Raw genomic sequence first — 25,734 nt, 5'->3', positions numbered from 1 at the left:
AAGTCCTGGATGCTCAGCTGAAGTTAACCAAGCTATTTTTAATTGGAGATCAGGCCAAATAAGCACTTGTAAATTCACATTGCTAAATTTTATTCTAGACATTGTCTCCTATTAAGTAAGGAGCATGTTAGAAATTTTCCATGGAAAGAAAGTTGTTTTTTGTTGTTTTTCTGTTCTCTGCAGAGTTCAATTTTTGTTTTTCTTTTAAAAACATCTCATAGAGCCTCTAAGTTCAGATTTGCAGTCAAATGTTAGTGATTGAGAGCTGTTGGTAGCTGGTGTTTGCAAACATATTGTGAAGTTTCTGAATTTTGCACAAATATAATCTGGAGAGGTGAAAGGATTTTTTTTTCATATGATAAGTGAAGTAATAGGGCTCTACCTATATTCATATTTATACACACATACATGTATATGAGATCAGCAACCATATGGAGTTATCTGCCTGAATTTCTGAAAAATGGTCCTTTGCTCCTCTAAACCGAGGCTCTTCTGAAGCTGCAAAGGTAAATTTGCTGCCCAGCATACTCAGAAGTCTCTTAGTACAGATTATGGTTGCAGATCACCCCATACCAGCTCCTACCTCGATCTGTTGGCACACAGGATCTCTAACACTGCATGTTGAAAAGATGCTTATCCACAAAAAGTAGAACAGAAGGTTTTGACCCTTTAACGTGACTCACTCAGTTATGACTACAGTGCAGAAAGATAACAGCAGTTGCAATAATGATTTGCATTCTATACAAATATGCTGATCCTGGAGATAGAACCAGAGGGATGCTTTTCCAAGGCACAGGCATCTGGAAGGCATATCCTTGAGGAGTATCTCTCATTCTATCCCTACTCAGAAACTATCACTCAAGTCTATCATTAATTTTTCAATCATATTTTGATTTTAATGAGATTTTGACATGTTTTTACATGATTACATGCTTATCTGCATTAGGACCATCATGCTCTCACCATCCCCAGAGAATTCTTGTGCTTTGACTAAAAAGAGGGCTTTTCTAAACTTTTCTGATGTAGCTTGTGTCAGATTAAAGCTGATCTATGCATGAGTGAGCACAGATGCAAGGAACTTCTCCTCCCTTCCTGTGTGCCCTGAGGGAAGGCCTTGCACAATAAATAAATCCCTGCAATCATCCATGTAGAAAGTAGAGAAAGACCTGGGCTATCTCTGTTTTATGATCCCAGAAAAGCTTCCACCAGCAGTAGCAAAATCAGTGTTAAGAAGAATTCAGCAGAATAGGAGGAAAAAGGAAAACGACTGTGGAGAGAAGCCTTGGTGTGTGTTCTTCTCACACTGTGAGACCCCCCCAGGCTCCCTGGGACAAGCTCAGAGCAGTGGCTGAAGGCTCGGGTTCAGCCCCGCTCATTGTGCCCAGCCTGCCTGAAGATCCCTTTCCTGAACCTCTCCAGGCTTTCAGGGATAATGAGTGAGAGCGGGAGGCTAAAGCAGATGGTAACAGAGCCTTTTCTCTCCTCAACTCACCCGTGGTGCTACTCTGTAGTGAGAAAGAAATGAAAGGCTGGAAGTTACCTGGGGGGGTGGGGGGAGAGCTGGACTGTTTCTTGCTGAGTTAAAACTCACTTCATTTGAAGCTATTGTCAAATGCTGTTTTTTCCCAGCCCTTCCCACTCAAATTCACATTATTTTTATGAAAGATTTTTATGTAATTGGCTTAAAAAGCACAGGAGAAAATTTCCTTTTCTGCTGAGGCCTTGTAACATTGGTATCAGCTCACTGTTGATAGAAATAGTAATTAGTTGCTGGCATTTTATCACTGCGGATGTAGTGACTGTAATATTTAACTCTTCATCTGAAGGGGGGATTGCAAGCCCTTTAAACATACTGGTGTTGTCTGCAGCCAAAGCTGGCTCAAGATGCTGAGTAAATAACTCATAAATGTGGGCACAAAAAAAATGCACTTTGACACTTCTTTCAAATATTTTCAGATGTATTTTTTAGAAGGTTTTTATGGAGCATCCCAAACCACACAGCAGAGTTTTCACTCAACTGAACCTTTTGAAGACATAATTCTGATAAATGAAAAGGTTTCTTCTCGCACAGAGAGTTTTGCTATGAGGAAATGCCATTCCAAAGTCAGGACATTAGGATAGAACCTGGAAGCCATGTTCTGCCCAAGGTGTGTAACTGCTGTGAGATCTCTGGCAAACGTCTTCACTCTCTGGGCCTGATGCCTTTGAAAATGTGATATAATGATTTTCATTATTTTTTAAAAATTGTTTTGACATCTACAAATGCAAATTGTTACAGAAATTCTAAGGGACAGCATTGTATTTTGTATATGAGGCCAGTTAGCTGTAACTACTCAGAAGATTTTTAAATGCAGATCTTGCAAACAAGAGACAGGGTGACTGAACTGAGGAGTAGCTCACCATTTGAGGACTCAGACAAACATTTCAGCAGGCAGCAGGCCAGCCACTTACAAGCACAACCTCCCTTCCTTCATGTCAGCTTTTCTACTAGTGGCTTCAGTAGTTCACTTTAAGTCAATATTTACTTTAAATATTATGATTAAGTGACAATAATTTACCAAGATGAAAATGCAATGCTGATAAGAATGGAGCCAAGTACACACTAGAACACTTTCTACAAGAGATTCTCTTCAAGGAGCCTGAGCTCTCTTATGCTGAGAAGATGCGCTGGGGGTGTTGGACCTGTCACACTGTGTGATGGTGTTGAAGGTGGGTCCCCTGTAAAATTCCCCTTGAATTGTGCTGCTACAACTGGACATTGTTCTCAAAGATCAGCTTCATGCTACAGAGGCCCTTTGAGACACTAAAGATGATCGCCAGCACCTGATCAAGGCTCCTGAGAGAAGCTGAAGCTATTGCCATGAGTAGCTGTGGTGGCACAGGACTGCTCTGCCAGTGACAACAATCACTAGGAGGGACGTCCTTCCCCTCTTCCCTCCCGGCTGCAGCAGTCATTGCCACCTCAGCTCTCAGGTAGTATGTGAGTTCTCTTGACATGCTTAAAACCAGCTTGAGTCCTGTAGATGAAAAGTTCATAAAGGCAAAGCTTGAAAATTAAGTTCTCTTCATGAAATATCTGGTTAATAAGTTTTGCAGCTCTAACCAGAAAATCTAGATGAGCTAACATCCTAAGGAGTGCAGATAATGTAGTGGTTAGTAAATCCTTTGGCTAAGAAATGTCTGTGACAGTCTTTAAAATATTTATTCCTCTTGCTTAATGACTCTTAACATTTCTTACAACTGATGTGATAAAGCTTTTCAACTTCTGTCTTCCACACAAAAGCTGTATTTTCTTTGTAGCTCCTGTGGGGAAGTGGCACCAGTTTTGTGGCCATTATTTATTATATCCACTATATAATAAATATATGGCTGCCTAGCCAGTTCTGTGGGTCTTTTTTGAACCTTGTTTTATTCTTCAGGGGAAGCAATCAATGCTTCATTACCGAATACAAGACAAGGTTGAACTTTTCAGTGCTGTAATTAAGAAAGTGTCAGTGTGAACACTATAAATTCCCTTTCTGAAGGATTTATGACCAAAATGTAAAACTATACTCCCAGCTGAAAAACTCGCTTTTCAGATCTTATAGTATGCATTGTGATTTTTTCTAACAATTCAAGAGGCCTTTTAAAATTATAATAAGAAAATTTAATGGAAAAAAGAAGAAGGAAGGAAGATTTTATTCTTGTGGTTAACCTTCTCCTTTTTAAACACACAGGCTTTGTGGGGCAGATTCTTCAGCTCAGAGAACTAATTTTCCCACACCTCTCCTCAGCATAGATCTACAGGCTTTTTTGCTACTAAAAAGGACTGATGATGTCACATGATAGTCTTCTGTGACTATGAGATCCATACTCCTTACAGGAAATTCTGTTGTCTGCCTGGAAGTTCTCACTTTTGAGTTTTGGATGTTGGATGGCAGAGCTGCTGTTTCTGATAACTCAAATCTGTTGTGATTGTGAGGATGCTTGAGTACTCTTATTTCTGGTCTAGTGAATGTGCTGAAAAACAGCTGGTGTTTCTAAGAGTTACTCTTTTATTGGTTTGGTTTTAAGGATTGCTTACTCCATCTGAGATTTTGTTACATCCAGGAATTTACAGGATTCAACGTTAAGATCCCCACTGCAGCAATAATTTTCTCCAACCTACATATTTTCTCTGGCTATATAATGGCTCTTCAGCTTTAAGAAGTCAGGTAAGTCTAAGGTCATGCAAGAAATGCTGGGAATTGGTAGGTTTTATTTGTCCTTCCAAACACCACTGAGGCACAAACACAAGTATGTCCAGACCAAAGGTTTTCTTTGCAGCAGTGTTTAACTACTCAGAATACCATAAAGATGAGCAACTCTGTGCCTGTGTAGCTTCTGGGTTGTTCAAGGGTGGTTCCTGTGCTGAAACTGTGCCATATGACTGGTGAGGAGACTGTTGGTACCTGGCCAAGCGAAGCAGAACCAGGAGGGGCTGCTGGGGCTGGTATTTGCTGGAACCTGGATTCGCTGTCAATGTACCCAGATGACTTCTGGATCTGAGAGCTGGCATTAAGTGAATACTGTCACCTCCTGCTAGTAAAATGCCCAGGATCACCTGCACTCTTCAGCTTTCCGTGGTGTGAATGGATGTTTGGGTATTAGCTTCTGCAGATGGGGAAATTGGCTGCTTGGCTCTTCCTTTTTGCCACTTCATATAATTTCAAAGGCAGCTTCAACATGAAACATTGAAGACTTAAAGATGAAGAGCTAAAAATAATGTACGGGAGAGACATTGTGGTGTGATTAATACATATTCTCCAATTCTCATTTATTTACTACCATGGCTCCTGTAAGATGTGAATTCATAACTGAGTTACCTGTTATAAAGAGAGAAACTCTTCCCAGGTTAGACATCTGGAAAAATGTGAAAAGTCTTCACAAAATAGCAAACCATTATAAGATTGCAATGATCATCTTTTTGTTTTGCATTTAAAATGAACCACACCTTTCCCAGGTATTGGGTTTCAGGCTTTTCTTTCGTGGTGGTATATTTTGAATGTGTTCTTCTGTTCTGTTCAGATCAGTCATACTTATTTGAAACCCTTTAGTACTTTTGACTATGATAAAGGCTTGTTAGTTTGCTTTTGGGAAGGGTTTCCCAATTTGCTCCTATGGAAGAGCTAGATACAATTGACATTTTCTTCTCCTGTGTAGCTAAGTAATATTGCTGGTGGTTTTTGGTGCAGAACCCCACTGCAGGTATCACTTTGTTTCAGTAGTTTCTGCACGTATAGGGTGAAAGTATCAAGTAATGTTTGACTACTGTTAAACTACTGTTTATAATGCTGACTGAAATGATGGAAAACTATTTTTCCGCTCAACAGTGTTAGTCTGTTAAAAGACCTTTGCTTTTCACTCCCTTGTGCCAGCCAGTGTTGGAAGGAGGGGAGATGAACAATTGTCTCCATAAGATTTAACATCAGTGTTTGGAAATCAGCGTTTGGAATATAGGACCTGCCATTGTAACATGGCACAGCCCTTGCAGAAATGGCCAAGAGCTTCCCTGCAAACGCTGTGGCATCCCTAGCTTTGGTTTCTAGGCATTTGCTTTGGTGTCTGCTGAACTGGCATGGCTTGTTCCCTGTGATGACCATGTAATCCTGCCTATGGGTGGAGGAATTTTCCCCAGCTTTGACAAATTGGTCTGGTGCGAGACTAATACCTCAAGTTGAATGTACCAGGGCTTGATCTGCAAGCAGGACGTCATGTCCTACCACTACTCTTCTGGATCCCAATCTGGGAAATACTTTCAGCGTTGCCACTCCTAAACCGAGGCGCGATACAATTGTAGCGGATCACTTGGAGTCAGTTTTAACTTGACAAAGGTAACTCTAGCGACAGTGAAATTGTAGAGCCTTTTCCTAAGGCTCAATCACCTCCTCAGACGAGCAGAACATCAACTCCGAGGGGCGGGACAGCCCGCCCTGGCAGAGGGGACACCGCGCCTCAGGGGGCGGCTGTGGGGACGGGGCCCTGCGGCGACAGCGGCAGCCGGGACCTCGCCTCGACAGCAGCCCCGGGGGGGGCGGAGGGAGGGACGGGGCGAGGAACCCCGAGGAGCCCCGGCCCCGCTTCGGCGCTGATCGGGGCGCGGGAGGGCAGGGCCGGTGCCCCGGGCTGAGGGGAGCCCGCGCCATGGGCGCCCGGGGTGGCCGCGGGGTCACGTGGCGCCGCCCCTTCCCGGTGACGGCAGAAGCGGAGCCCCGAGAGGCGCCGCGGGACGGGAGCGGCAGCGCCGGCACTGCCCCGCCGCCGCCCGGAGCCCCCGCCGCCGTGCAGGTGAGGGCGGCCCGCGGCGCGGAGGTGCCCGCGGCGGGGAGGGGCGGCTCGGCAGCGGCAGCAGGTGCCGCGGGGCTGGGGCGGGGCGGCGAGTCCCGCGTGAGGGAGGCTCTGGGGAGGGCAGGCGGGGGATGCGCGGGGTGCGGGAGAGGGCCAAGGTGCAGCGAGGGGTCAGGGGCAGGCGTGCCAGTGGGGCGGTGGGCATTTAGGTTAGAGGGGACAAGGAAGTCTGGGGGCTGCCTGAAGTGGCCCTGCCACACCACACCTTGTGTCTGGCCGGGCCCCGCCGCAGCCCAGCCTGACGGAGAAGAAGGAAGGAAACCTTGGCGGTGTGGCGAGTGCCTGACAGCAGCCCAGCCGTGCGCGGCCCTGCCTGGGCTGAGGGCCCGGCCTGGCCGGCGCAGGTGGGCACTGTTTTGCGGCGGTTCCGCTCCCCTGCTCGCCCCGCCAGGCTGCAGGGCTCTGCGGGCGGCAGCTGCGTCGCAGGGGCCGTGCATCGGTGGTTATTAATTATTAGTGCTGTGGTACTGCGCCGGTGTCACTGGTGGATATCCATCTGGCGAGGTGATGTCCTAAATCCAAAGGCAGAGCTCAGGGCAGAGGGTGCAGCAACCCTTTTGCAATGGGAAAATTTAGAAATTGGCTGGAGGCAAACTTTGGGTTGTGCTTCTTGGTTAACTTTCTGTAGAAAGCACCTGCTGTGTCATATGGTTGAAATTATAACAGACTATGGATTCATCAGTGGTTATCCCCGATATTCTTTGCTAGCTTGTACATTTATAGCTTGCCTTTTCTATAGTTTTTTCTCTCTGTGTTATTGCTAAGAGAGTTATGAGCTGTACATGGATCTGCCGCTATGAAGGGTTTGTGTGTGGAAGTCTGAAGTAAAACTAAATAGACAGGATAGATTAAATAGAATTTAGGTTGTTTTCCTGTCCATGTCCAGTTGGTTACTTGCAGTGTGTCTTTTAGACTTTTTAGTCCAAATCAGTCAGGCTTTTCAATTAAAACCCATCAGAACAGGTCTTACACAAACAGTAACAAGTGATTCGAGTTCTGCATATGATACAGGACACCAAAATTTAGCTCCTGAAATTCCTACAGTCAAAGGGAAAGGGTCATGTCTATGTCTAAGCTAGAGCTTGTGGCATGTTTTGATGATTATTAACTCACTTGCTGAGTCCTGTAAGTGATGCGGGATCTTTCTGACTTAGGGGTAAGTAATTTTGCAGCAGAAGAACAGTGATGCTTCTGTTACACACAGTATCTTGTAGTTCACACTCTGCTGGGTTAGAGGCATCCAGGTAATGGGGTGATGAAGGTCATCACAGAATTCTGCTGCTGGGTAGAAAGATTGTTAAGTCAAATAGCTGTGCAGTGATGGGTGTAAGAAAGGCTGAGGGGCACCTGTGGGTGAGTGTAAGACAACTAATATTTGAAGGTCTAATGCCAAGAGCTTCTGTTAGTTCTTTTGCAGTTAGGCAGCTCTCTGTGATGTTATTCTTAAACTGGAGCAGGTAGCCAAAAAAGCCTGGGAGTGGTCAGTTAGGTTGATCAAATACTGCAATATTCTTTCCACCTTAAGTCAAAATGGCTTATGATTTAGGAGTTAAGTTAGATTAAATCCACCGTTTTCTCTGGTTTCGGGAGAAAGAGCTCCTTTAAAAGGGGAAGTCCAGTGTATTATATCCAGCAGAAACTGTTTAAGAAGCCACCTCTGAGAGGCAGTTCCTTCGTACTAAGGGACTTATCTCTCAAAAACCCTGCTGCATTGCCTTTTATTAAACAGCTGTATTTAGAAACTTCTTTTCTTGTTGTTCTAAATATTTCATTCAACAGCTGTACCTTGTGCTGCAAAAGGCAGAGCAGATGTATATTCTTTTATGACCTCTTGAAAAACTATACTCATTTAAAAGTTCAGTTTTTTATTGTTCAGTGTAGTGTTGCTCAAATGCTTAAACCTTGACCTAAATGATGGCATATTTGTTTTATTATGATTCTTAAGGACAAGAGCAAAGTGAAAAGACAGAGTTTCTATTTTTTTTGTCAGAAAACAGACACTGTTCAAAGATTTTAATTTTATTTTTTATTTTTTCCCTCCTTTCATTTCTTGTTATTACAAATCATTGTAGCAAGGCAAGATGACCATGGCTGTCTTTTTAGGTGCAAGCCTGTCATAATTTAAATGATTATCTGATTATCTTCAGGCAGTCTAAAAGGATCAGCTACATTACGGCTAAAAAAATATAAATCTGCCATTGCTTACGATACTCAAAGTTGTTCACTTCCTCCTAGTTGTGGGATTGGGGTACATGTATTTTTTCAGTAATATAAGGAAAGAATACTCCATTTTCTTATTACTGTAACACGCCAATATAAACCACCAAATACCGTGTATAATGTTTTGCAAACCATGGAGTGAGATCGTTCTTGCTGTAGAGCACTTCAGGCTCATGGTGGGCAGTGCAGAAGAGGCCACCCTGGAGGTAAGAAGGGACTGTTGCAGCTTCTCTGTTAACTTCCCAAAAAAAAGTGTTTATTGAAGTGGTAGAATTCAAAAAGGGATTGGAAAGACTGCACCGGACAGCTTCAAAGTCAGAGAGATTTCCCCAGCTGTCCAACTCGTGACACAATGTTACAAGGCAATTTAGTGACATTAATGAGAGGGAGCGGCAAAGAGCAATCAGGAGACAGTGACATGGGGTGAGGAGGCGATGGCTGGCAGAACTTATGAAGGGGAAGCGAGAAGTGCCACGGTCAAATTAGCCATGAACACGGAAACTGAAACCGCTTTTGTGATGGAGAGCAGTGGTCTGAGGAGAGAGGAAGAGAAGCAGAGGAGACGCTGTGGCTGGTGGCTGCATGCACAGAGCTTCTTTAAACCTGTCCTGCTCAGGGATGAGGTTAAGGGGGATGGCTGAGAGCTGTGTGGTAGCAACCCCTGCGACTTGTGTGACAATGATACTGATTTGTGGGTGAAAGAGCAGGTTGCAGAGCATTCTGTTTGTAAGTAATCTCACTGAGGAGTAATCAGGCTCGTAATTAGCTGTTTGATGCAGTGATGTGGGAGACCAGAGAGCACAGAAATGTGCTAATATTTGTGAGAGCTCCTCTGTACATATCCCTCTTTTGACTGTTTTGTGCCAAGATGTGTCCCAAGTGTATGCACACAAACATCTGCCACCCAACATGTGGGTAAGAAAAAGTAGGCTGTGTAGGAGAAACAGAGTCATGAAGTTTTAAAAGTGCACAAACTGAAACTTTTTAGATGTAGCCAGCACTTCAGTGTTTGTATTACTCATGGTTTCCCCTCGTTACAGTTCTCAAAAGGACAGTTACCTGGTTCACATTCTCATGTAGGTCTCATCCAGGTTTAAATTCTAATACAGTGCAAGATTTTACACAAGCTGGTGTTGCTGGAACTACCCTCTGTGAAGGCTCTTTGTACCTTCTTTCAGGATAAACCAGCAAGGGTTAATGTTGGCCTTGTACCTGCCTTGCATTTGCATGGGCAGGAGTCTCTGCTAGGTATCTAACTACATAAATGTGATCTTTAAAGAAATGAAAATGCTGTTTTAAATATTTAATTTTCTCCCTTTTCTTTCTTATATTTTTTCTCTTCAGGACACTGAAGACCATATAAGTTTGATTAAAAAGAAAAAATGCCCAGAAAGAATATAGACTATGGAGTGCTGCCTGAGTATGAGAAAAGCCAGATCAAAAGGACCTTAGAATTGGGAACTGTTATGACAATATTCAGTCTTAAGAAGAGCAGCCCAGAAAGGAGGACTATTCAAGTCATAATGGAAACCAGGCAGGTAGCATGGAGCAAGACAGCTGACAAGATTGAAGGTTTCTGTGAGTATTTGCAACGTGTACCTGAACTTGGAGTTACTAATAAATTGATGTACTTGTGAAATATTAATTTAACAAGCCTTTGTTAACATTATGAAGCTTTTGGCTGAATGAGTTTGGTAATTTGCTGAGAATTTTTTGAATGGTTGCAATGTAGATGAAGAATCTTCTGTAGTTCATTATTTAGGTATCTAACATTACTTAAATATGATTAACATGCTTTTTATCCTTAGCCTTCTTTTCAAAGTTTTTATCTTTGAATATGGTGGTGTTTGTGTTCTCTGAATTGACAGACTGTTTTCCATCATTATGTCTTATAAATTCAAGCAAGTAATTATTCTTTACCACTTGTCTCTCCAAAAAGAAAAAAGAACCAACCAAACACCTTCAAATACAGGGGAACTGAATTCACATTTTGGTATTCTTGGGGCATTTGCTCTCTCATTATAGAAATTATTATTTAAGACCATTATTGGCAAGTATCGATGACTTAGGAGGATGAAGCTGTGAGATGAGATGGTTTCAAGGCCCTGAGCTGGTATTGTGTCTTTAGTTGATACTGGAACTGACTAAACCCACTATTTATAACAAGGTCAGGAAATAGAAGGGGAGTGTAAGGCTAGATAGGGCTGCAAAAACTAGAATAGAAGAATAAAGTGAGACTAATCCTCAGTTCTTATAAACACAGCTGATGCCAAGAAAGCTCAGCCTGGGCTTTCTGTGATTTGTGCAGCTCAGGGTGGTGTAATGTAATTACAGTGCTTGCATATGATTATATGGTAACTTTTTTTTAATTACTGTGAGCATGATTTTGCTCTACAGCTGCTAAGTAGTGTTTGTTCTCAATAAAGGAATTGAATAGTTTTTCTGAAATGCCAGAATCATTTATTGGTATGTTGAAGTGTGGATTTCTAGAAGGTTTTGTTTTTTTTTTGGTAAATACGGTAAGTTAAACACCCATTGGTCTGTAAGGCTGTGAAGATAGGCACTGAGAATTTGCATGATTTTGGGATTGTCTGAGCAGTTTCTCTTCATGCTCCTGACTTACAGGTATTCAATGTCTGCTACTGTTTCCATTGATTCCTGTCTCATTCCTTGTGGAGACTGGGTCTGCAGCTGGAAATGTGATATAGTGGAAATAAAGAGTGGTTGTCTGGGAGGATGGTTTTATCCTTGGTGGTGAAAATACGATCATATTCAGTATTCTGGGAAAAAGCTAACAGGTCTGGACACCCTAGTTAACAGGTACTCTAGATCATAATCTTTCATTGTCCCAGTTTCTTATGTGACAAATGAGGGTAATTATCCTTTCCTATAATGATGAATGCAAGTACAAGTGCATTGCTGGTACTGTGCCAAAAAAGAAGTCCTGAGAGGGCATGTAGAATTCAGTTATGAGAGCAGTGCTTGAATACTGTTTAGCAAATAAAGCCTGGGGTTTACAGAGCAGTAAGATTAAAACATATCAGAAAATGACCACTCAGTGGGGGAAGGAGACCTCAGAGCCCTCTGGCCAAACCAATCTCTGACTGTGTAGTTGAAGTCTTGTAGACTTTTGCCCAGAGGGGACAAATTTAAAGCTGAACAGACTGTGCATTCCATGTTGGGGTCAACTTTTTCAGTACTGTCTTGTAATCACCTTTTATCAAAGCTTCCTGGGGGTGATGTGTGTTTGTGGTGATAAATCAACTAGTTTGCTCTATGCATGGATTTTAAAAAAGGTGAATATTGTAATTTGACTCTTAAACCTGGATGATCTAGCAGGGTGATGACTTGGCTTCTAGATCCATAGGCAGTCATTGCTAGAACAGGGAATATTGCTCCAGACCTGTGAGTTACCCAAAAGCCATCTGCCTCTCCACAAAAAATTGTAGTACTGTAGCATCTTTTTAATTGAGCAACACTTCAGTGACCTGTTTAACGATGGGAACTTTAGGTCTAAAAATATGCCCTAGTCTAAAACACAAATATGCAAAATATTGTTTCATTGTCTTAAAAAGCAATGAATCTGCCCCAACAAGCTATTTTGCAGGTATTTTGCAGGTATTGTTCCAGAATATGATATGAACAGTTGTTCCAATTCACCATGAACCATATCTGGTCTACTCGAAATGACAGTCACTGCAGTTTTAACTTGCTGACAGTGTGTTTGCTGAAGAGGAAGGAAGTATTTTATTTATTTAGTTAGTTATTCGTATGTTGCTGTTGCTTCTTTTGACTGAGACTCAGGCTTTCTTTTTGCTTGAAAAGTGGAAAAATGATGGGTTTGAAGCTTTCCTATTTGATAATTGAATGGACTAGTCTCTTGAATATGGATGTATATATGAATGACCCCAAATATACGCTGGTGGAATGTATTGACTTTGCGACAAATAAAACCCACTTTTTTTTTTTTTTAAAGTGGTTGAGGACAGAAAATTACCATCTCAAGTATTATAATGTATTATAATATATTTATAATATATAATTACAATACTCTTATGCTGTACAAAACCTAATATTCATGATGTGATCTTAATGGTTGCTATTTGCATGTACGTCAGTCCAAAAAGAATTAATATTCAGTACGAGTGGGAAAGTTAAGATGGTTTCCTGTTCCGTGTGTGCTATTTTAACTCAAGTTTGGCAACTGCTTTTTACAGAAGGCAGAAAACTCGATGTTTGCATCTGCTATGGGTTTGTGGTTCTAAATCAGATAATGAGGAGAGTTCTTTACCTTTTTGGACACAAAAATAGGCTGCTAATAGATAATGGAGTCCAACTTTTATACTTTAATACTCTCTCTTTGGAGATCAAGAAAAAAATGTTTTTTTTTCCCCTCCCTAACTGCCCTCATAATATTGGGAATTATGGATGTCATAGTGCTGATTTTATTGCTGATGGACTGTAAATGTTTGAAGAACACTCAAATTCCTCTAAGCCAGAGTTGATTATACTTATTACAACGACATTTTCAAGTTTGGTTAATACTATTTTGGAAGTGATTTAAGTTAAGCCTCACAATAACAAAAAGGCAGCTACTCTTATTCTGGAATAAATTGACCTGGGCAAGGGAGAGATGTAGGATTAGCAATGCTTATATAAATATTTACACAACCCCATGGGCCCAAAAGTGGCACTATTGTGTATTTTAAATTGCATTGCTCATAAAAAGGTCCCTTTTGTTAAAAACCTGCCAGCATTTCTGTTTAGAATAGAGTGAAAGAGTTGCTAAAATGAAGGCTATTTCCTGCTCAGTGCAGATGTGTTTCTCTGGATGAGAAACTTCAGAAAACTCTTTCTAGATCCAGGTCTTTGGTGTGGTAAGCAGTGAGGATTTACAAAGGGTAGGAAATCTGGTTTAAACAATCTCTGTCTTCATTGCATGGTTCAGATCACACAGTGTCCAAGTACTGGAGACTTTACATTGACCTTTTGAAAGACTTGAGTTGCCATATACAAGAGGAATTTCTAACAAAAAGGAACTGGAGAGAAGCCTCTGTATTTTCCCCTAAATGAAAGAACACAGGTTGGTTGTGTCCTTTAGAGAAGGATATGCTAACAGTAGATCAAGAGGCACTGTAATTCTGACTGTGTGTGAAATAAGTTTGAGGAGATGTTTTCACAGCCTAGCATTAAGCAGTTAAATTCCAAAGTTAGTCTCACCTGTCTGCCCAGACAGGCATTTGAGAGAATGAACTTATTTTTGCTTGAGAGAAGAAAAGTTTGGTTTCCTTGTACAGAGAGGTTTGATTTGCTTGTTTAATTTGTAATGGGCCTTTTTCTTGCAGAAACTAATCCATGCATACTGGGTAGATGATTGTGAAGCTGTGACTTGCCAGCATGATCGGTTGCAGTGTGTTCCCTCCTTATGATTCTGCTGTGTATTTTTATTGTGCGTTTAAACTTTAGAGCTGTGCGTGGGTCTGGGTGAGGGCATTGGGTCACACACACCCAGGGTTGGCTCTCCCCACTTCAGACTGTCCCAGGCTGGCCACACCGTGGGGGTGTGTTGTACCCACTGGGACAGCAGTGACAGGCAGAGGAGAAGGAAGAGGTGGCCAAGGGTGGGCAGGATTTTCCAGGACTCTGCTAAGACACACGTCTGTGTGGCTGACACCCGGGGTTTGCTGTCTGAGAGGACATTCCAGAACTCCCAAATAAGGCCTCACAAACTCTGGTATAGCATTTATATGCACATGAATAAATTAGGGCCCAAAATGATGACATTTCAGCTTGTAGAGCAAGCAGGTGGCAAGGTGTAAATCTCCAGGAAGCTGATCCGTTGTGGATATTTCATTCTTTCTCAGATGCAAAGTGCTTTCAGGACAATTATTAAGGGAAAGTTCACGGTGACTAGAGTTGGATTAGTCACTGGAAAATGTGTGAGTTTCTGCAGAATCTTCCAAGAATCCCTTGAGTGAAGCGATGATTCACAGCCAGGAGAATTTATACTCTCAGAAATCTGTGGTGCCGTCCTTGAATGTGCAAGGATGTAATACAAGCATGCTCATTTCAGGGAAGATTCTGTTTGAGGACAGAAGATGATTTCTCTGTTTTTGAATACCTAGGAATGGGTTTTTTTTTTTTTTTCACATGAAGAGGTGACCTGGTTTTGCAAAATGAAATAAACCATATTTTAATCCCTGAATTTTTGGAAAAGAGAGGTCACCTGTTTTTTTCATTTTTTATTTATTGCAAAAGACTCCAGACTAAAAATAACTAGTGACAATTTAGTTGTGCAAGCTCATAACAAAAAATAGGTTTAAAGCATCAGAGGGCCATGTTTAGAAAAAGTTAAATACCAGCTGTGAAACTGCTGTTTCTGTATGCAGACTGAGAGGTCAGGGTGTAGGTAAGGTTGAAAGAGAAAAGGAAGAGATATGTTATATGATATAATTAATTTATTCTGAAAACTTTCTCAGAGGATGAAGTACCTGGGTTGGGGAGTGGCAGAGGTGCAGACCTCATGTCGATGCAATTGCAAAATTATGAAGCAGAGGAATAAAGGCTATACTTAAATTGAAGCTTTGATGCTTGTGACACACCACAGTACAACAATAGTAACCATTTCTATTTTCTGCAGCCCAGACCTTCATTAATGCAATAGGACTATCTTGTATCTTTTTTTCATTTATAACAGAAACCCATGTTTGACAATGCATAACATGTTATTTTAGAATTAATGTGAACTGCTTATTTCACATTGTCTCACTTCTCTAGTTTTATATGTAATATTTTCCCAGAGTTTGTAGAACAAAATGACCATTTTCTAAATACATTTGCCATCTCAAAGTCATTTAGCAGTACTGATTTTTCATTTAACCTACAGAAAAGGTTTATCAAGTGTTAAGTTCACTTGAGATTTTCTTCTCTGCTGAAAAGAGGAGATTTTACAGAATTTGTCCTCTAGAACATGATTAGAAAACCCAAACATAAAACGAAGTTGAATTTTTATGTTTCGCAGGTATGTTAAGAAAGGGAGTGTGGAAACTAAAACCAGACTTAGTAAATTAATGTTAAAAGTAAAATTAGAACCTGTGAGATCTGCACTGTTTTTTCTCAGTCTCTGATTGCCCTGTGCTTTCAGACTGTGTTACACTGCCAAGCAGGAATCACTAGTTTCTGCCAAATGTTGCACCTGGATATTTAGTGATCAAAGCTTGTTATAGAAGCAGTGCATCTGAAATAGGGTCATGTAGATATCAGCACCAGATCAGGCCACATTCAATTGACAGGGTGAAGGGAAATGCAGGGATCTGTAATTTAATGTAATGGCAGTTTTCTGTGTGTTGCCACAGGCAGTGCTGGTCTACCTAACAAGGGTTTTTTATCTTTGTTGTTTTATTTTGTGAACTTTATCCAGCAGCATCTTTGCCTTGAAATTAAATTTTGATAATTTTGCTTTTAAAATCTTTGCTAAAATGACCTGCCAAAGAGAGCAAATTTTGATGCTATACATCCTTTTGGCTGTCAGATACATTGGGGAACTTCAAAAACTAATACCTAAGAGAGTGTTCATGCATGTGGCTCACATTCTTAACATTGATTTTTTTTTTTTTTCCTATGTGTTAAACAGCTGAGTCATTTATTTAGTAGAATTGTTAATGTCAATGTAAATGTCTTCTGTGGTGGAAAACTTTTTTTTTTTCCCATTGGAGAAGATGGTATAAACATTTACAGATCTGTACCTCTCTGGGAGAAGTGATGAGCATCTACATATCCTGCTGAGGAGTGTGAAATGAGTGCTTTGTTTGTCTTGAATATTAGACTTAATCTTGCTGATTTCTAGTAGTGACCTTTGTTTTCCTTACTGCTAGCAGAATTTCTTTGTCTGAATTTCCTTACTGTTCCAGACTTAAAGTAATAAATAAACTCATATTGAAAACCCTGAGTCTCCATTCTGTCATTTGCTTTCTGTATTCTGAATCTGTTAAAGAACAGTTATGTCATTGCAAATGTCAATCTACTTCTTCCTCTTTGTGGAGTAGCTTCACAAAGGAACATTAAAATTCACCTTTTTTTTGTGTTTTGAAATGGCTGTATTTCAGTTGTTAGCCAGGGGATCTTTGTGTAAGTCTTCAGCTGAGTACATGGAGCTTGGTTTCTGTGGTCAAATGAAAAAATGAACATGTGTAGCCTCTAGCTCTTTTCAAACAATGTCTTCCCTCTAGCAGCTCAGTTCCGCAATGTCTGATGCTAACTTAAATGAGCAGACTTCCTGCCACGGCCAGCCAGTGAAACGGGGATGGAATGAGCTGCACAGACCTGAGCACCCCTTAATTGGTTGATCAAAGTGAGCGTGAGATGTAGGTACTCCATCTTTTCCCCGAAGTCAGGTTTATATGCCAACATTTTTGTTTTGTTTTGTTGCATGGAGCAGAATGGAAACTTTTATGGGCACATATGTAAATTTTGCCCTATTATGTCATTTTGTGGAGGTGCCCTTTAATTTTTAATATGAAAACAGTAGCCAGGTGTACAGCCCTGTGAATTCAGAGCTCAAACTGGGAAGCACTGTAACATGGTGCTCTACTGAGCAATCCAGTGAGAAGTTATGAATTTAGTAGTAATTTGTTGTTACTGTACATGACAGCTCTGTGTGACCTGATTATGTAAAACCCTGTGGGTTTAAAAGGTGCACTTCTCTAAACCTGATGTCAGTCACTGAGCTAAATCCCCAGAGGACCCCTTGGAAAGGTGGTCACGGGTGCTTTCTCAAGGTGTACCACACTGTTTCTCATGTTTCATCCTTGTAACTATGCTTTCAGAAGTTTTCTGGCTTCTCTGTAATGACTTCCTTGGGCCGCTGACTGTCTCAGTAAACATGTGTTTATATGAGCTGAATTACTTTCCCTACCACATCTGGACAGCCATGCTGCAGGACATTTCTGCTTTCTTGTGACTTTGTCCTCCGAGAGAAGCCTCACCTTGTTCCCTCTAGAGTCACGTGTTATTTGTGTTTCATTGCTGCTCTGAATAAAAGAGGCTGTTAATACACACCTTGTGTAGTTAATATTTAATTCTGCAGAAGTGAGAGCAGAGCCATTGTCCTCACTAGCTACTGTGAAGTGCATTTGCAAAAAGATACTAAAAGCTTTCTTCATTCACTGGGCACTCACTTGAACACAGCCTCTGTTGCAGTGGGCAGTTTCTGCCTTTCTGAAATGAACCTACTTTGGAATATTTTGTAATGCAAATTGTTGGAAAAAAAAGCTGGTTCTGAGTGTGGATGTTGCTATACATATATACACATGAAATGCAATTACATTCATAGACAGAATAGCCATCCCATGTCTTGGCACACACAGCCTGGGTGATCAGAGTCCCTTATTTTCTTCTTCAAAACATTGCCAGTGGTTTCACTTAAGCCTTCTTGAGACTTACTGAAATAATGCTCACAGCATGATTTCTGACTCTAAGCCTCCTCTGAATCTCTCTGAAGGCTTTTTCTTTTCCTTCATTAAGTACATGACTGAGCTCTGATCCAAGCACCATTTATAGCCACAGACACTGAAAAACTCCCGGGGAATTAGAGCTTTGAATGTTATCTTACAGAACTCTGTAGTCCATTGTGACAGATTCAGGTAAACTTCTACGCTATTAATCTAGACTTTTCTCTCAAGGGTACCTTGATAGGTTGACAGCCTCTAAGGTTTTTATGACCCATGCATTTATATACAATCAGCCTGATGTTCCAGTGTAACATTACCTGCCTTGACCAAAGGTGTTCTTGCAAACACTCCAGTGAACTTAGATGGGCACTTCCAGCTCACAGAAGGTTCTCTGCTGCTGGCACTGGCTGGTTTTCAACAGGATCTGTTCCCTAACCCACCTGTCTGTTCAGGTGGTGGGTGGTTGTGTTCCCACCCAGAGGTGGGTGGTGGGTGACCATGTGGCAGACAGAGACAGAACTTTGCCCTTTAAATAGCTGGTTGTTCTCTCCTGGAATGAGGAGCACAGTGTTGTGTATAACAGTGTAATGTTTTTTTTTTTTTTTGCTGTTTTTCTCTTGACATAGTTTTCTACCTTTGGTTATCTTGTATGATGTCTTCCATTCAACTTGCAGGGCACCTGCTGTAGTGAAACACAGGTTCTGTTTTACCCTCTACCTCCAAGTGTGACTGAAGGAAATGTAACAGGAATTTGTACCTGCAAGTGTGTGACTGAACATGACCACTGCTGCCAGGTTATTTGAATGGAGATCAGTGGAGATGTTGAGGATCAAAAGTTTATTGTTAAGTTCATGGCAATAAAGAGCTCTGGCAGGTGTCCTGGAAGGCACTGAGCAATTAATCTGTGCAGTCTCAGGAACGTATCTGTGTAGTAGTGTAATGATCCATTGAATTCACTGATTTGCCAAACAACACACAGCAGCAGGAGCTGAAGTTCGGCAGCTTCAGGCTCTGAACTGCCTCGAATGCACGGCCAGATCAGGATCTGAGACAGGATGGTAACTGAAAGTGCCTTGGAGTCTGGTCTCCTTAAAGAGCCACTTGAGGGAGGTGTCAGAATCAATCCATGACTGATGAGGCTGCTCAGGAGATCCTTTCAACCTGCGGAAATAATCACATAAAGGAATGGATGAAATGTAAACTAATTGTGGGTTTTAGAGTGGCACTAGACTTCTGCAAACTGTTTGGCTGGGGACTGGCTGTGCTGGGGGATCACTCTCCTTGTCTTGCTGGATGTGACTCAATTTCTCTACAGGGCATACTTTGATTCATGTTTCCTTGAGAAATGTTTTAATCTTCTTTCACCTTTCTTGTGGAAGTTGCACCTGCAATGTATTGGATTTGATTTGACTCTGTGAGGTGCATGTGTCCAGGTCTGTGGTTTTTTTGGGTGTATCAGGCCCCAGGAATATGTGTCTGTGAAGCCAGGGCAGGATATGGCTCTGCAATTTGCATGTGGGATTGAGAAGGAGGAAAGCTCCAGTACTTCAAAGCAGTACAAAGATAGAGTGTCTGAGGTGCTGTGCCTGCATTCTGGAATAGGTATGAAATTACATTTTAATTGTTCAGTGACAGATTGTGCTATAAAAAGTTCACAGTAACTGCGTAACAGCTAAATTGGTACAGCTGATTTACTAATCTGAGTCTGAAACATGTTGCAGCTTTTCCTGGTCTGCTACTTTCTTGGTATGGTTGGAATCAGCCATTCTGGAGTTAGTGGGCATCACATGGAGGGTGCCAGCTGACTCCAGACTACCTGTGGAGGACACAGAGCTTAGAGCAAGACCAGAATTAATGCTTGGTGTTTATATTTCTCTTTTCTCCCTTTGATTCTCTACATTGTTTTTTCTTTCAACAATGTAGAGTAATACATCCTAACCAACATTACGAAATGTCATTAAAATACATACAGGTAGTTTCCATTCATTTTCTGAAACTATAATATGTATTATATCTTTATTTCTATAAAAATCTAAAGAATGTTTAATAAAACTTGTGTTTTGTACCTGTTTCTTTTATTTTCTAAGCAAACATAATGATGTCTTGCCTGAATTTTGTAGGTTGTATAGAATATGTCGCCTGAAAAGAACAGGGATGTTAAATTTTGAATTTGAGGTTTTCTTCCTTCTCTCACCCAATTTTGTTCTCTTGTTGAACCATTCCTTTGTTTACTGAATGTTTAGCAATTAGGGTATAGTGAAACTCTTTCTGAAAAAACAGTTGGAGAAGCCATAATATGTCTGTGCATACAAAAATCCTTGTGCTTCTATGTATATACACATAGGTTCATGCAGGAGAAGGGGATGGTGGGGTTGAAAGGCTGTAATGCAAGGAGAAGGACTGTAGTGAGTGCATGTAACTGAGGGGAGACATTGGGTAAGTTTGTGTGCTTATTTCACAGGTCAGTGTGAGGTAAGAGCCCCCTGGAAATGACAACAGCAGTGCAGGTTGTGAAATCTCTTTTATCGCTGCTGATAGTTTGTACTTTGAGAGGGCCTTTTGTTCTGTTGTTCATGTGTGTGGATTTATAGGAGTCTGAAAGGAAAGGTGTGATTCACTTTGAAGTTAAAACTGTGTTTTTCAGCAGGGATTTGTTGGGTGAAGGGAAAGCAGAAGAGGTGGCTGAGGTGGCACTTGCCAATGGCTAGAATGAGCCAGCCTGGTGTGCAGTCCCATGCCATTTACTGCAGCCTTGCAATCTCCTCCCCTCTCTATTTGGGTACTTTCTATCTCTGCATTCTGATTCTTCTCTGCTGATATTAATGTAAATTGGTGGGTTAAGATCAACTTTTTCAGATGGTGACGTTTAGGATGTTAATTTGAATACATCTTTAGGGATCTAAGTGACACTCTGAATGGTAAGGGGATCAGAGTCACTATTAAGGGCTTTTGGTTCCTGGTCATTTATAGGCACAACATGAATTTATTTTAGAAGTTTGCATCTAAATTTAGGGGTCTTGACCAATCAGATATGCAGATCTTAGGAGATGTTTTCATGGTTTGAGAGGGAGGCTGAGACATTAAAATCTCTACCCTGAGAATAATGATGCTTGGAAAAATTAATTTAAAAAAAAATTTTGATTAGTATCCTATGATTAGTTCAGGTTAACCTTTGAGGTCTCATTTTCGCAGTGTTAAGTTGTTTAATCACTATGAGAAAGGAGTTTCTGGTAGAAGTTTGGCCTGGGATACTTTGCAGAGAATAAGAAGTTCCAAGATGAATTAATTATCAGGATTTTCTTGCTGAACTTCCCTGTTTGTCTATCCGTGTTGGCATCGTAGAAATGCAACATTACACAGGTGGAAGCTTTACCATTGCTCAGCTCACCCTCCGCTGCAGCAGAGCTGCTGTTTCATTATGTTACTAATGGTCTTCTGTTACTGATGAGGTGCTCATTTAAAACAGGGGGTTTATATTGTGGCATTCTTAAGTGCATGGACAGCAATCCTCAGCTGTTTTCCTTGAATCTTGCTAGGTCTGATAAACACATTTCAAGAGCAGCCATGAAATATTTTTCTTCACTCTTCATTCTGTAGCTTGTAAGTCAAGACTGTCCAGAAGTGGAAAGAGCTGTTTATGTCTCTGGTCCACAGGCAGAGCAAAACCACTTCCTCAGTTTTCTAATAAGTATCTTATCTTGAGAGCACACATATTTCTATTTCAGTGCTGTCTCACTCCTGTTCTGCAGGCCCTGTAGCAAGGGTTTGAAAAAAGGGAGCTGACTTGGGAAAGTGTGTGCTTGTCCAGCATTCCCATTCTGCTGTGCTCCAGTGCATACCTGAGTTCTCTGGAGAGCAGCGAGGTGAAAGTGATACAACAGGTTATGTTAAATAACACCGAGCTCTCCAGAGCTGACCATGAGAAAACTCACATTTTAATTATTAAGTTTGATTTTCTCTTTATATTCTTACTGCAAATATTTTTCTTGAAAGTACCAGTGATTGCACTAGCTGACAGGGTTGGCTGACTATCTAAGATATATGTAACTTTTAGGTAGGTAAGGTAGAATCATAGGTTCTATTGTCATGGCAATTGGAAATTACTTTCTTAGAGTCAATGCTATTTTTGAAATCACATTTTCTGTGACCCAAAGGGCCATGTGTATGCATGCTGTCCATGGATAATCAGTGACAGTGAAATAATAAAAATATGACAGGTTATTTTTCTTCTTCTGGACCTTTTCTACTATTGTCTGTTACTATTTACTTGTGGATTTATGGATTGCAAGCTGGTGCAATTTGCATTTCCTTTGCAATACAGATCTGCAAGTTTTTATATTTATATATATATAAAAAATATATATATATATTTTTTTTAATATGTATGTGCATACTTTGAGTTATCCATCTTACCATTTCAGGCTCTGTGCTTGTACTGACTGAATGTTGTTTCCTTTCAGTGGATCTAATGGAAATAAAAGAAATTCGCCCGGGAAAGAATTCAAAGGACTTTGAACGTTGCAAAGCAAGGCAGAGAGAAGAACACTGCTTTACTATTTTTTATGGTACCCAGTTTGTCCTCAACACCTTAAGTTTAGCAGGTACTTTTATCTTCTTCCTTTCTTCTTTAAAGCTACTGATTGAACAAGTCAAACACATTGATGGAACAGGAATGCACAGAATACTGTGGTTTTAACTTCTACGGTTCAGGAGTGCACCAGATGCTTAAAATCTGGAGACAGACCTTTTATTCAGTTTTCTTGTCTGTGACCTGCTGCATTTGGAATGTTTCACTTTCAAATGGTGTGTCGTGTGAGTGTCGTTTCTGATCTTTTCTAGCAGGGTAGACTTGCTGGTTAACTATCTCCAGTAAGATTTTCAGCACTGAAGAGCAGAGGTGACATTGCCCTCTTTAAAGACAGCTATTCACTGTGGCCAGAATATTGTCCTGACACTTTCAGTCTGGCCAAAATGGTTTTGGAAACAATAGTCATAAAAAGTTAGAGACTGCAGTTGTATCAGAGAAATTTTTCTATCACCTATGAGCAATTGCAGACTAATTTGGAAAAATGAAGTTCTAGTTTGAGTTATTTGTGTGCATGTCACCTGATAATACTAAACCTCTTCTAAATAAGTACTATGGGACCATAAATAGAATTGGAAGGTGATAAATTGAAAATGAAGAGATCTGTGTGAAACAAAAGGAATTTGTATCCTGTATCTATAGAAAGGGTTGGGGCACTTTTTACTTCAGGCAAGATTATCCAGGGTCACAAGCCCAAAGATTTTGAAATAAAAAGGGATATAAATTCTTACAGTACAGGCTGAATACAGTTTCAAACTAGTGGAATTTATGAAGAGATTTCTTTTATAAAATGTTTGTAATGGTGTTGGTTTAGAACCATACAGACAATTTACTTGGAAACGTAGTTCTTTCTGTCCTGAGCGGGAACGTGCTTATCCATTTAAACTATTAATTGGAAAATCTTAATGTGAGAAAAGGGGAGTGCTTTTTAAGTGTTTTAATGCTGAGAGCTTTTATTTTTTTTATTATTTATGGAATGAATTTCCTACAGATTGCAGTATTAGAAGACAAATTTTTTGCAGTTGAATGCTTTCAAAATGAAAGACTGCTTGTGATTAATCCGTCCTTAGAGGTTTTAAACTTTAAATAAGTTTTACCATTGTTGACTGAAGTCTGTGAAAATTTTGAGTAAGTGGCTGTGTTTACGTGCAGTTGTACCAGAGACTTCATCTGGATTTCCTCTGACAGCCCCCCCAGTTCCTCCCCCATGGCAGTTCTCAAAGCACACCTTTGCCAATACTTTGGAAACACTTGGTACCATGAGATGTTGCTGTAATGCTGAACTGCAGAACAACATGATATAACTTTCAATTAAGGGGGAAATCCTTTTCCTTGTGGAAGGGCTTTGTCATGGGTTCTTAAAACAATATAAAAGAATTGTTAGTTGAAGGGAATGGTAACTATTATAAAGGGCACAATTGTCTTGGGAGAAGAATTGGTTTGGCAGTGGTAGTGGGTGTTCTTTCCGAAATTGTAACTAATTGAAAAACATTTCCATGGGGAGCTGAGACTGGGCTCCAGCTTCATCCTTGGGGGATAAAGCATTGTTTGAAAGTTTAAATGAAATGTAATCTTCACCTTTTGAGAAACTGGTTTGCTTTGAAGGCTGTTAAAAGATCTCAGCTCTTGTGTGAAAATAATTTTTTAGAGCTGGTTTAATTGAAGAATGCCTTCATGCAATTTTGGAGCCAGCCTGCTAAATCAAATGGACTTTGCCCAGCTGAGGGCTTTAATGATCACATCTCATGCAAGGTTCTTTCAGCTTAGCTGGTATTTCCTAGGGAAAGCTGTGCCCAGCAGGCAGTTCCTCATATTGCTTCTGTTGGGTTGAAGAATCATCAAATGCAATCATGATAAATGATGAGAAGGACTCTTCTGGTTTGGGAAATGAAAAGACAAACTACATTTTAAACAAAACAGAGCAGTGATCTACTAATTTGCAGGGTTGGGAGGAAGATGTACCTGGCTTCTAGCTAAGGCACGTGAGAAATTTTAGGCCTTTTTTAACTTGTATTAAAATGTTCTATATAAGCCACACCAGTTTTGTACATTGCTCCCTTTCTGTTCCTCTTGCCTCAGATTAGTCTGGAACAATCTGTGTTTAGAGGCATGGTTAAGGTAGACAGGAGGTGGTTATGTCAAAGCCAGTATATTGCAATTTTGTTGTAGGTTGCTGGGAATATAATGAACCAGCTTTATGCTATAGCAGTACTGGATTCTTTTGCCTGTGTGCTTGAAGTTGCTATGATCTAGGCCCTGGACTTCTGCTGCTTTGGAGACAGATGATAAGAAAACGAATTTTGATTGTGTTACTGCAGGAACTCAGCAGTAGTTTTATAGTGTTTTTGCTGAAATCCTGAAACTTTCCTGCTCTGATAAGAAATCTTGTAAAATGAGGTATTTTTTTGTCAGAGCTTACCTACCCCCAAGTTATGCTGTTTTTTATTAGCTTTATTAGTAGCAACATGAAGTTATGCAATGAAATTTATCAAAGAGGAAGGTTAGTCAGCAGCTTTGTATACTAGGGTTTATATAAGCAAGTTCTGTCTTGATTTTGTGTTGATTTTGTTTTGATGTTTACCATAGTATATTTTTTTTTTCAGCTGACTCTAAAGATGATACTGATAAATGGTTGTGTGGCTTGAATATCTTGTATCAAGAGGTCATGAGTGCTCCCACACCTGCAATCACAGAGAGGTACGTGGATGTGTTTTCACTTAGTGAGACTGGGAATTGAAAGTGGAAAATCTGAATGAAATTTTTAAGGTGCAGCAAGTGGTGCTTGCCAGTTACATTAAGAACACTCTCCAGTTAGTGTATGACACTGAAAGATCACATGGAAATTCTCAACGTCTATTTTGCTACATACGTGCTCTAGAGTCACACTCTGCTTCATACACTAATGTGAACTTGTATTTCACCTTGTACTGTGCACCCAAAACAAAATCTCTTCATGAGATCACAAGAACACCTGGTGTTTGTGTGTTGGCTTCTTGGAAAATTCAAATGTCAGCCATATGAAGCTGAAACTGCACCCCTAATCTTCAGAGGATGTTGCACGTGAAACTGCTCAGGCTCAGATTGCCAGTTCTGTTGACAAGGTTTCAGTGATAC

At 40.7% G+C, this 25,734-nt stretch overlaps 1 protein-coding gene across 2 annotated transcripts in view; it reads left to right on the top strand.

Moving 5' to 3' along the window:
* The first annotated feature begins 6,222 nt into the window (after positions 1-6,222).
* The window catches only part of PLCG2 (phospholipase C gamma 2), a 54,967-nt gene continuing 35,455 nt past the window's right edge, over positions 6,223-25,734 (top strand). The window contains exons 1-4 of one of the 2 annotated variants that reach the window (XM_048316708.1): positions 6,223-6,306; positions 9,931-10,164; positions 22,496-22,636; positions 25,224-25,317. In XM_048316708.1, the coding sequence (XP_048172665.1) occupies positions 9,969-10,164; positions 22,496-22,636; positions 25,224-25,317 (431 nt within the window). In that variant the 5' untranslated portion in view covers positions 6,223-6,306; positions 9,931-9,968. Of the gene's footprint in view, positions 6,307-9,930; positions 10,165-11,229; positions 11,407-22,495; positions 22,637-25,223; positions 25,318-25,734 lie in introns of those variants that run through there. The other variant, XM_048316709.1, reaches the window with a different exon arrangement.

This window comes from Corvus hawaiiensis, chromosome 12, assembly GCF_020740725.1.
Source record: "Corvus hawaiiensis isolate bCorHaw1 chromosome 12, bCorHaw1.pri.cur, whole genome shotgun sequence".
Classification (NCBI taxonomy): Eukaryota; Metazoa; Chordata; class Aves; order Passeriformes; family Corvidae; genus Corvus; species Corvus hawaiiensis.
The sequence above is the reverse complement of the archived record's forward strand: the minus strand, read 5'-3'. Positions and strand labels throughout refer to the sequence as shown.